Source organism: Scyliorhinus torazame, chromosome 17, assembly GCF_047496885.1.
Source record: "Scyliorhinus torazame isolate Kashiwa2021f chromosome 17, sScyTor2.1, whole genome shotgun sequence".
In the NCBI taxonomy this organism is placed as follows: domain Eukaryota; kingdom Metazoa; phylum Chordata; class Chondrichthyes; order Carcharhiniformes; family Scyliorhinidae; genus Scyliorhinus; species Scyliorhinus torazame.
This window is the reverse complement of record NC_092723.1, coordinates 63,175,576-63,187,799: the sequence shown is the minus strand read 5'-3', so window position 1 is coordinate 63,187,799 and position 12,224 is coordinate 63,175,576. Positions and strand designations below refer to the sequence as shown.

Sequence of the window (12,224 nt, the reverse complement as noted above, 5' to 3'; positions counted from 1 at the left end):
TCACCAAGAGGTCACAATTGACCATGCTCATGCATTGCTCTAGACAGCTGGAGATTAGAAGTAATGGAATAGATGACAGAGCTATTCTCTTCATCCTACCGGGCTGATCCCAAAGTTAGAGCATTTGGGGACAACAGAACATGAAAAATCTAAGGAGGTGTCCCACTTGCGACACACAAAATCCCAGTTCCAAAGAAGGTGAGTGCTATAAACATCACTGGAAGTGAAAGTTGATGATTCAGACAAGTTTGGAATTTAAAAATCATTTTATTTGCAAAATATCAATGTATTCCATAGGAAAATAAAGTACATACAGATCCATAATTATGCGTTTAGAGACTTTAAAATTTCTTACAAAATCTATGCAACCTATTTAGAGAATATTTACTCTCATGTTTTTGTCAAATCATATGTACAGTCACATTCCTGTGGAAATTGCACCAGTCCAGCTGAATAAGTTTCCAACATTTCAAATTGCCACAAAGGAATGTCAATATATATTTATACACATCAGGTTATCAATCTCCAAAATAAAACTTGATTGTAAAACACATTTCTCACACGTAAGCAACAAACATCGATGAATAAGCAACAGAACGCGTCCTGTAGTACAGCCACATTGTCCATATGTACACACCATGGCACATGCTCAGCAACTGGTACTCCTGAAGCAACACCAACAATGCCAGGACAGACTAGAGATCGGAGCTGTTCACCTTCGTCCACCGTGTCAGAAATACCGGTTGTGCCCTCAAGTGGGATTTGCTCCAACATCTGGAAGCATGTCCATAACAGTTTAAAAATTGGTTTAATAACCTACTTTGGCCCAAATATAGGCTTACTATTTTCAGTGCCACCTTTGTGACACACACGTTTGGCCTTGAAAGGCTGGAGTCTGAGAAATGAAAATAAACTTTAAAAATGCATCCATCTCTTCATAAAATTCACTACATAAATGCCCATGGAGCACACCCTCCAAATGGAGCAAGTCTCAAGTCCATTGTTGGCTGGGTCATCTCACTCCAACTGATGGGATTGGTTTGCCAGCAAACATATCTGCAGAGTTAGTGAACTTTTACTGGAAGAAAATACATTTTGATCACGCATCTCCAACTCTCCAGCCACTGGAATTCTTTCCAAATTTGTAGACCAGCCTCCTCCCATCTACTCGCTCCAAGATTTCACGCTTATAGTAATATCTGCAAGAGAATGGGAACAGTTATAGCGGATTATATCTCTGCATTTCTCTCTTTAACAACTCTATTTCTATCAAGGATGTTGCTCAGCAACAGGATGTTTAACTAGTTCTTAATTCACCTGACAACTGAAAGGATCATAAAGAAGTTGTGTACCATATAATTATCATTCTTGCCAAAGGTCCATATAGATGAACTCCAATGTCAAATTCTCCTCTCCCCAAACAATGGACCCTTCATCAACCAAAATGACAGACAGATGTCCTACTAGTGCAAGCAATAGGACGGGTGGCGTAGTCCCTTCAAGTAACTCCATGCTGGCCTTGTATACATTTTTTTTTTTTTTTTTTTTTTAATCCATTCATGGGTTGTGGGCATCGCTGGCTGGGGCCAGCATTTATTGCCCATCCCTACTTGGCCTTGAACTGAATTGCTTGGTAGACCATGTCAGAGGGCATTTAAAAGTCAACCGTATTGCTGTGGTCACGTGTAGGTAAGGATGGCAGATTTCCTCCCTCAAAAGGGATATGAACCAGATTAATTTTCAATGTTTCATGGAAATCCTGCCATGGTGGGATTCGAACCCGGGTCCCGAGAGTATTACCCTGGGTCTCTAATTAGTAGTCCAAATGACAATATCACATCACCACCACCTCCCAACCTGGAACTCTTCTTAACCACATAAAGTGCTTCAAGGCACCACCTTAAGGCACACAATATATGCCAGTCATACCCAGACCTTGGGGTAAATCCAAAAAGAAACCTCTCCTGTCAGGTGTGCTCACCTCATGGCTCTGCTGAGCTTCTCGTAGGTCATGCTGCTGTTCTTTTTCTTTTCGCCCCAGAGCTGTGCGACAGCCTCGGATTTTAGAAACTTAAAGATTCCTTCTGACCGATCTTCCCATTTCAAAAGGCCACTGTTGATCTCTGGATGAAGGAGGATATCCCGAATAAATTCCCAGAGATGTGTTCCACGTGGGGCTGCAAAACACAAATGGAGAGATTTGAATTTAGAAGCAAAAATTAAAAAAGTGTTAAATACACAGCCACAACAGAAATCAAAACATCTACGGAAAGAAGCCTTTTACCACACCAAGGTTATTAGGAATAAGGATTGGATATCTAACAATTTGAACGCTTGCTATCAATGGATATAATGTGGTTAGTTAGCAAGCAATTAGCCAACAAATTCTCGGTCAGTTCAAGTGTTTTGATGTTACTGGAGATATGGCAGCTCCAGGTTTGGAATAGTACCAAAGGCTCAAAGACACATTTTAAGGTCATTGACCTGTAATGTTAACTATGATTTTCTCCTCACACACACGGTCACACTAGGAGTCTTTCCAGCATTATTTCATATTTTCAACAATGTTTGGTTTCTTGTTCAAGCCCAAATCTGGTCAGCCTAACCGAAATCATAAAATCAGCACCTCAAAACAAAATGTCAAAGGTGCTGCATGCAATGAATTACTTTCAAGGCACTTTGTAGAGCAGCCTGCGTGCTTAACTATAGCCATCAACCATGCCCCACAAAAATGAATAACCAGTTGGCCTAGTCTGCGTGATAGTGAAAGGAAAAAAATGTGACCTGAAGAAAGGTCAGAGTGTGGGGGCTTAAAGGGAACAGATTTGATGCAGCGGTTTAGTTTAGAATCCAACAGGCGGAAAGGAATCGATTAAATAGCTATAGTCGAGAAACTACATCTAATCATCATCATCATCTTTTATTGTCACAAGTATGAAGTTACTGTGAAAAGCCCCTCGTCGCCACATTCCGGCACCTGTTCGGGTAAGCCGGTACTGGAATTGAACCCGCGCTGCTGGCCTTGTTCTGCATTACAAACCAGCTGTCTAGCCCACTGAGCTAAACCAGCCCTCATTTCTCTCATCAAAAAGAAAAAGAAAAACCTTTATAATAGGAAATCTCATCAACGATGGCCTTTTCGGCACGTTGTGTCTGTTGCAGCTCTCTGCAAGCACAACTTAGCCTCACTCCCCAATCTTTTCTCCTTGGCACTCCACAATTCCAGATAATTAGATAATTCTCTTTTGGAGGCTTTGATTTGGTGATGCAGGTTTTTCATACCGTGGCAACAATACTACTCACTTACAGTGTTTACTTTTCTTGAATTCGACACAATTCTTCTCTTCTTTGCCAAATTTTCTTGGTCTTCCTCTTCCTCGTTTGGGTGGATTGAAATCACCATTTGAAATTTTAGGAAATCCTTCTGCAGTTGACAAAAAATGTGCAAAAGATTAGCCCCACAGTATTGGATTATCTACTGGACAAACTGGAATAGATATTGGAATTGAGAAAGTTTTCAGATAGTTTTGAATAAGGATCCATTACTGAAATTATTAATGATTCTTTGTGCTGAAAGGGCATTAATAAAAAAGATTCTATCAAGGAAATGTGATCAGCGACACAAAAATTGTTAAACATTGCTTCGTCTTGAAAAAATGCTCAATGAATGTCAATTTTTAATATAAATCTACATAAAGAATTTAATGGAGAAATAGATTAATACAAAGTCTTCGAGGATCTGGATTCAAGGCCAACTCCGAATAGATTTCTCACTATCTGTAGAGCTCTCAGTAAAATGAGACATGCTCCAGTGTTAAACTAGAATTTAAGGGTGGCACGGTGGCAGAGTGGTTAGTGCAGCTGCCTCAGTGCCAGGGACCAATTCCAGCCTTGGGTGACCATCATTGCACGGTCTCCCAGTGTCTGCATTGGTTTCCTCAAGAGTGCTCCGGTTTCCTCTCAGTCCAAAGATGTGCAGGCTAGGTGGTTTGGCGATGATAAGAAAAACTGCCCTCAGTGTCCATGGTGCAAGTTAGGTTGGGTTACAGGGATAGGGTGGGGGGAGCGAGCCTAGGTAGAGAGTGCTCTTTTCAGTGCAGACTCTATGGGCCGAATGGCCTCCTTCTGCATTGTAGGGATTCTATGGTTCAAACCTTCATTGACACTCGATGACAAATCATATTTGCTATAGCCCTAATAAAAATCAAGAGCGAATCCCCATGCAAGATGCTGAAAAGGGTTTAAACAGGGCGTTGCCAAGATCACTAACCCAGACCTGAGAAAACATGATACACACACTCTTTTTAAAAAAACAGTTCCAATGGTCAACTGAAGAAAGAAAACGCAAATCCCTCAACCCTGTCCTCCACCCAGGGATGAAGGAAAAAAAGTAAACACAAGTGTGCAAGTTGCTGCATGTTATTTATCCCCCAAAAGCAAATTGAAGAGACGTTTACCATTTTGGGTTGTGTAGCGACTATTTGTTATTGAGGGATCAAAATCTGATTCACTTCCACCGGAGTCTGGAGAATTGGGAGCTTGGGAACCTGCAACACAGCAAGAATGCAGCACATTACTCAACTTCATTTAAAATTGATCATATAACCAACAGTAAAGAGATTAAAATTGAATTGCAAAAGCTATCAAAAACAATTTCCAATTAACTGGTTTGAGTCTCCCGAAGAGATACACTGCAGTCCAATCTTAAATAATATGAATGTTAAAAAAGACATGGTGGAAGTGACTGAGCATTCAGACTCATTCCAAACCACACTCCCCTACCTCCAAACAACAGCAAAGACCCAACTGAGTGCCTCAGTGGTATGCCCCTCTCTTGCTAGTACCCCAGGTGGAAGCCATTAGATGCATCAATATGCGGTGCATGGGAGTATTCCATCACAATGGGAGGACTAAAAGATGCCCTCACATTTACAAACCCAATGAAGATACCACCTACTGGCTACCCATAAATCAGGACTGACAATGGCTGCAATAAATACACACTGTTCCCATATTAATGCCTGGTAACACAAGCTGGTTTTTTTAAAACAAATGAAATAGCCTGATTCAAAGTTAGTTCCTATATTGATTCATGCTGATATACAAGAAGTTCAATACATGAAGCAATTACTTTGACAGCTTATTGTAAAAATCAAAGAACTTCAGTAAATTAGCTGGATTGTTTTACTGACTGCTCAGATTACAGTGCTACCATAATACTTTCCAACAATGTCCAACTTTTACTTCAATACCTACCCATCAACCACATGCACCTGCTAAACTTGCTGTTTGTAGGGGGTTAGGATGGTCATGTACATCTGTGGGGACTCTTGTCACAAAAGGGTTCATTTACCTGGATTGGAGTCATCAATGCTGTATGGAGAGGTGGGTGCGGATTCATACCCAGGGTCACTGGGTAGTAAATCAGGCAGAGTTTTCCAATGATCCGGTGACTCTTCACTGTCCAAGTCATTCCAGGCTAGGAGCAAAAGAAATTAGAGTTTAAGGAAGAATGTGCTTTCACAAACCTCGACAGATAAAAATCGGTTTTAAAAAAAAATATATCACCACAAGATTTGAAAAAAAGATTACAGAGAAAAAAAAACTTCCCCTTGTTTGTTCAGCCAAGGACACGGCAGTTGGCAGATGAGAGAGACCAAACTCCATTTGTGCTAAACAGTCAGTATCATTTCCAACACCCGAGATAATTGACTACTTGTATCTCCTAGAAATCTGTAAAGGTATCTCAATGATCTGAACTAAACTCCCTCCTCCTTGCGTCAAATTTGACTCAACTAATTTGTTTTAGAACTCACCAATATTGTACCCATAACTCCCAAGCACATTTTACATGAAAGTAGGAGTTTATATGCTTCAAAATGGCTTAAAGTTCTCCTGCCTCAAATCTTCCCAACCTTGGACAGGTTTTTCAAACTTTAGCTTTTGCATAGCCTTTCCAGGATCAATTTCACATCTATTCACCAACATTAGAAAGGAAGAAAAAAAAGAGCCAGCACATAGAGTAACGCTCCAGGTTTAAAACTCATGTTACTAGGAAATATAGCCCAATCTTCACTCAGTTCATCATTCCTCCTGCACCTTGTCCTTCAAGAACCACACATCGCACCCCTCCCTCCAAATTCCCCAAAGGATTTTGTTTCTTATTTATGGAAGTTGCTGGCACCAAGCCATGAAGCCTTGGAATAAAGGTTCCCATTTAGGTTGGCTCAAAGTTGAATGCACCCGCTAATGCCCGTGAGATACTGAATGCAGAGCCTGTTCAACCCAGTTAAGAGCTTCCCTTGAAAATCAATTTTTAAAACTTACTAATTACAGTGTCCAGAAACTTGTATTCGCTGCAGTCATCTGGCAGGATGCTTGGCAAGAAAATGTCACTGAAATCATCAGGCAGCATCAGATCAAAACCTGGCACCAATAAAAAGCAAAATTTAATCCATTTTCTCATGCCCAACATTAAAATGAAGGTGCAAGGGCTATAGTTCTGACTATGAACAAGACATAAAGAACAGGCACCCAAAAGTATCTTATTCAGGAACTTAAGTTCAGTGACCTTAGATGATCACAACATTCAAGTGAGTTGCTAATTAATTGTCAAAAAGTCTTACTAAAGCAGGTCTTTTTTTTTTAAAAAGAAGTTTATTTACCAGTCAGTCAGTCAGTCAGTGGGCACTAACTCTATGGTCATGTTAACTGCAGGCTCCCCATTTAGCTCAGGTTGCGAGCCGACACGAGTCACTGCATTCAAGAATGAAGACTAGCCATAACCCTTTACACTCAACAATTAATACTGTATGCTTTCCTTATTCTGGTTTAATGTTTCAGTTTGCACTGAGCATTTTCCATTAGGATGGGGACTATGTACCACTGCGGATAAACAAACACACTGTCTAGCTGATGGGGGTCATGCAATGATCATTCTACTTACAGTTTTTACTTAAATCCTGGTGGCTTTTGTAGAGTTCTTCCCCCAGCGGACCAAAGATAGCTATCAGTTGGCTCTTTGTCAGCACACGAAGGGTGCTTCCATCCATGTCACAGAAGGACAGGTCAATATTGTTGGCATCATACTTGTGCTTCTCTACATGGTAACTGATCCATTCCAGGACATGCTGTTTGTTCCACAACTGAGGATCCAGTTGAAACCAAGAGGTGGAATCTAGATTTTAAAAAGAAGAAACTAATCCAATAAAAGAAATATGGTCGGGTGATTCACCCACAGGATCAACAGGTGTATCGCCCTGGGAAACTGCCCAACCCCACCACCTCGAAGACAAGTAATTCATATTTACATCAACATCCAGGTCCATGCAAAATATGCCCTTTTAATATTTACTGGATGCCAACTGATGGGTTAATGGCCACTTTATAAGAAGCAACTGCCAGGTTTTGACAAAGAGTCATCCAGACACGAAACGTCTTTCCCCCATAGATGCTGTCAGACCTGCTGAGATTGTCCAGTATTGCTTCAGATTCCGGCATCCGCAGTAATTTGCTTTTACACCGGGTATTTGGGCTGGGAGCAAGGTCACAATAATGTAGACCAGCAGAAAAAGTTTAAACCACCTCTCTCTCTCTCTCTCTCTCTCCCCCCCCCCCCCCCCCCCCATTGATCTCATGTTGTGCTGTGTAAATCATCCACTACAACAAAATGGTAACGTTTTCAAAATTGGCAAATGATTTTCTTTTAAAGCAAAATAATAATTAAAACAGCTTCCGAACAAGACACAGAAACAGCTTGGGGTTACACTAGTCCAGGTTACAATACCAACCCCCCCCCCCCTCCCCCCTCCCCTCCCCTCCATCGGTGAGGAGAAATCTCAGACTGTCAATGATCTGATTTAAAACCCAAAAACGAAAATGCTGAAAAATCTCAGCAGGTCGGGCAGCATCAGTAGGGAGCGAAAAGAGCTAACGTTTCGAGTCCTGATGACCCTCTGTCAAAGCCTAATGATCTGATTTACATCACTGTCTGGCAAATCACTTCAAATGTCAATCTTTTTAACAGCAAAACAATTTAAAAATTAACAGCTATTTACCGGAGGTGTTATATTACAGTCTGCATCCCCCCCACCCACCCACCCCACAGTTGGGAGGTCTCCCTCCCTCTCTTACCCAGTATGTCTGCTGGTAACATTGGGGCGACAATTTGCTCCTTGGCGCCCGTGGAGAGGGGCTGATTTTCCTCAGTCTGGTACACGGAGCGCATCACATCAGTCAGGATATTGCCAATCCCGTAGGTTGAAGCCATAGCAACGTCTGAAGACAGGAATTATTATTATTATTATTAAGTCCAGGAAGAGCAACCGTAAGATGTCTAGATCTCAGACAACACAGCAGCCGGGCGGCAAGGTGAAGCTGCCTATATTTTAAAAACCTACCTCGCCGAACCACTCTGGTTCAACAAACCCGAATTATAATCCGTACTTTAAGGTTGTTTCTCTTATTTGCACACTGACTGGAAACTCTCCTGTGTGTGCGCACTATAGACACACACCTGGTTTTTACCCCCGACTATCTGGGCTTTTTGTGGGCTGTTTCTTTATAAAGGGTTTGCCTTTAATCACGAGGTGGGCGCTCCAGCCAGAAACCCCACCTTCAGGGGAATTCCTACCTGAGCCAGGGCCATGGTCACCGGACGGATTTGCATAAAAGGGAGAGAGAGAGAATGCATTACATTCCCCACCTGGAAATTGGCCAACCCGCCCTGCTAGCGACGGGAAATCAGATCCCTCCCATTAATCATTGCCAGAGATCTCAAACCAACAGGTTTTGTAATCATTTCAGATAGGTGTGAAATATTGTGGCATTATGTGGTGAGGGGAGTTACAAGAGGGTCGGGATTCAACTCGAGTTGGGCGTCCTCGTCCTCCCCACCCCCCATTTGTTTCCAGCCAGAACTCGACAAATGTGAACTGTTTGTCTCTGCAGAACCGTGCAGGGTTTCACTGTTTGTGGTTTAATAACTGGCAGGACCCTGCTCGCACAGTTTCCTCAGCTGCCTCTTTGACCCGGCCCCCGGGAGGGGAGGCTGTATGTTGCTTTCTTTCTCTTAAACTGAGCCAAGTTTATCTTCCACCTGCTCCAATTCAGGTTGAACAGGTGTATGGATCCTTTACCCTGCTCTCCGCTGTCCCCGTACGGTCGGTGTGGGTAAAGCGCCTCTGTGCAGCGTTCTCCATTTCATAGACTCACAGGAACCCGACAGAGCAGAGGGAGGCCGTTCGGCCCATCGAATCTGCCCCGACCCTCTGAAAGACCAATCCACCCAAGCCCACACCCATGCCTTATCCCAATAACCCATCAACCTAACCTACACAACTTTGAACACTAAAGGAGCAATTTTAGCATAACCAGTCCACCTAACCTGCGCATCTTTGGACTGTGGGAGGGAGCCGGAGCAGCTGGAGGAAACCCACACAGACACAGGGAGAACGCGCAAGCTCCACACAGATAGTTACCCAAGGCTGGAATTGATCCCTGGCACTGTGAGGCAGCTGTGCTAACAAATGTGCCACCGTAGGGCAGCACGGTGGCATAGTGGTTAGCACAGCTGCCACATGGCGCTGAGGTCCCAGGTTCGATCCCGGCTCTGGGTCGCTGTCCGTGTGGAGTTTGCACATTCTCCCCCTGTCTGTGTGGGTTTCACCCCCACAACCCAAAAATGTGCAGAGTAGGTGGATTGGCCAGGCTAAATTGCCCCTTAATTGGAAAAAATAATTGGGTAATCTAAATTTATTTTTTAAAATGTGCCACTGTGACTCCCATGTAGGAAACATGGCAGCCAAAGCGCATCGCAAACTCTCACAAATAGCAATGTGATATGATCAGATAATCAGATTTTAGGACGCTGGATGTGGAAAAATCAGAGTGAATACCGTGGGTCAGCACGGTAGCATTGTGGATAGCACAATTGCTTCACAGCTCCAGGGTCCCAGGTTCGATTCCGGCTTGGGTCACTGTCTGTGCGGAGTCTGCACATCCTCCCCGTGTGCACGTGGGTTTCCTCCGGGTGCTCCGGTTTCCTCCCACAGTCCAAAGATGTGCAGGTTAGGTGGATTGGCCATGATAAATTGCCCTTAGTGTCCAAAATTGCCCTTAGTGTTGGGTGGGGTTACTGGGTTATGGGGATATGGTGGAGATGTTGACCTTGGGTAGGATGCTCTTTCCAAGAGCCGGTGCAGACTCGATGGGCCGAATGGCTTCCTTCTGCACTGTAAATTCTATGAAAAATTCTATGAATTAAAATAGTGCCACGGATCTTTCACACTCACATTAAAGGTCAGGTGGAACGTCAGATCAATGTTTTATCTTAAAGACATCACCTCCTACATTGCAGCATTCCCTCGGTACTATGTGCCCCAGTCTCGGGAGTGGGTCACTATCACTGTGCGACACTGACACCTGCAGCATCCTATCATGTTACAGCCATTACCAACTGAAAAAACCATTGAGGTGGAAGTTCCTGAAACTTTCAAATATTTGTACAGCATGGACTGGCTGTTTGCTTGTCCACACTGCTAAGGACAAAGTAAACCCTCAATCTTCACTAAATGATTATCGTGTTACCACAAAACTCCACAATAATTAATGTTTGCTTACAGAGTTCTTCAGTCCAAGATTCTAAAACGTTTGTGAAGTTATCTCATCAAGTGATTAACTGTTTAAAAGAGGTAAACGGGATGATTGTGCGACAGTTCACAACAAGACTTTTATGAGCGTTGTTTTGTGGCTTGTGTGCAACTCTTCTACACACACAGCAAATGCACATCACAGGCTGGTCAGCACATGGAAAAGACCAATGAGTTGATTCTTTTTCGGCTCGGTGCCAGCTGTGGTTAGATTTGTTATCCCTCTTAGCTCTGAATTTAGAAGGTCATGAGTCAGCCAACTCAGAGACTTTTTTAAATAGAATCCCTACAGTCCATTGAGTCTGCATCAGTGCTCTGAAAGGGCACCCCACCCAGGCCCAATTTTCCATCCTATCCCCGTAACTCCACCTAACCTACACACCTTTGGACACTAAGAGGCAATTTAGCAGAGGCAATCCTCTCAACTTGCACATCTTTGGACTGTGGGAGGAAACCAGAGCACCCGGAGGAAACCCACGCAGACGAAGGGAGAACGTGCAAACTTCACACAGACAGTCACCCAAAGCCGGGATCGAACCCGGGTCCCTGGTGCTGCGAGGCAGTTGTGCTAACCACTGTACCGCCCAGCCGCTCCTTTGCTATCAGTGTGCTGCACTATTAGAGGTGTTGTCTTCCAGGTGAGACACTAAACCAAGGTCGGATCTGCCCTCACAGGTAGATGTTAAAGATTAATTGCACTATTTTGAACAAGGGTAGGGAGGTTTGCCCCAGCTGTCTTTACATGTCCCTCAATGCTAAAGGGGAGCACTTACTGCGTGACTGCAGGTGACTCCTCTAGAATGGGTCACAGCCTTTGCCAACACATCTACACTGTGGTGATGCAGTGACTACAGGCATTCAGCTCCCTCGCAGTGTAACAGTAACAGTTCTCAGACAGGAGTACTTCCCTTTGACCGAGAATATTCTCTCAGCCAATTTCTCCTCTGAGGCACTTCACTGGATGAGGTCATCACCAAACTCTGTTTTAAACAACAATAAAAGAAAGAAAAACAAGCAAATGTTACAAATCAATAAGCATAATTCTCTCCAACCACTTGGTTCAGGGTCCCGAAGGCAGACTCCCTTCTCCATTTGTACTTCAAATAAGTCATTTTTAAAACAATTTTTTTACATAGAATTTACAGTGCAGAAGGAGGCCATTCGGCCCATCGAGTCTGCACCGGCTCTTGGAAAGAGCACCCTACACAAGGTCAACACCTCCACCCTATCCCCTGTAACCCAGTAACCCCACCCAACACTAAGGGCAATTTTGGACACTAAGGGCAATTTTCCATGGCCAATCCACCTAACCTGCACATCTTTGGACTGTGGGAGGAAACTGGAGCACCCGGAGGAAACCCACGCACACACGGGGAGGATGTGCAGACTCCACACAGACAGTGACCCAAGCTGGAATCCAATCTGGGACCCTGGAGCTGTGAAGCAATTGTGCTATCCACAATGCTACCGTGCTGCCCCTGTTTTGAGTACCCAATTTTGAGTACCCAATTATTTTTGTTCCAATTAAGGGGCAATTTAGCATGGCCAATCACCTACCATGCATATCTTTGGGTT

General features: G+C 43.6%; 1 protein-coding gene across 2 annotated transcripts; it reads right to left on the bottom strand.

Annotated features, from left to right (window-relative positions):
* Positions 1-247: 247 nt before the first annotated feature.
* LOC140393910 (ETS-related transcription factor Elf-3-like) lies at positions 248-8,565 on the bottom strand. 2 transcript variants are annotated; one of them, XM_072480532.1, is made up of 9 exons: positions 8,400-8,565; positions 8,134-8,277; positions 6,947-7,177; positions 6,328-6,426; positions 5,354-5,479; positions 4,458-4,547; positions 3,308-3,424; positions 1,982-2,177; positions 248-1,199 (listed from the first exon to the last, which is right to left on the bottom strand). In XM_072480532.1, exons 2-9 carry the CDS (start codon positions 8,267-8,269, stop codon positions 1,100-1,102), a joined length of 1,095 nt encoding a protein of 364 aa, XP_072336633.1. In that variant the 5' UTR covers positions 8,270-8,277; positions 8,400-8,565; the 3' UTR covers positions 248-1,099. The 2 variants fall into 2 exon arrangements, with proteins under 2 accessions (XP_072336633.1, XP_072336634.1); XM_072480533.1 differs by having other exon boundaries at positions 8,134-8,540.
* Between the last annotated feature and the right edge of the window lie 3,659 nt (positions 8,566-12,224).

Coding starts and splice junctions, on each gene's coding strand:
- LOC140393910 (XM_072480532.1), bottom strand. CDS start 8,269: ATGGCTTCAACCTACGGGATTGGCAATATCCTGACTGATGTGATGCGC. Junction 4,548..5,353: donor CATTGATGACTCCAATCCAG/GTAAATGAACCC, acceptor GCTGTGTTGCAG/GTTCCCAAGCTCCCAATTCT. Junction 1,200..1,981: donor AAGCTCAGCAGAGCCATGAG/GTGAGCACACCT, acceptor ATTCTCTTGCAG/ATATTACTATAAGCGTGAAA.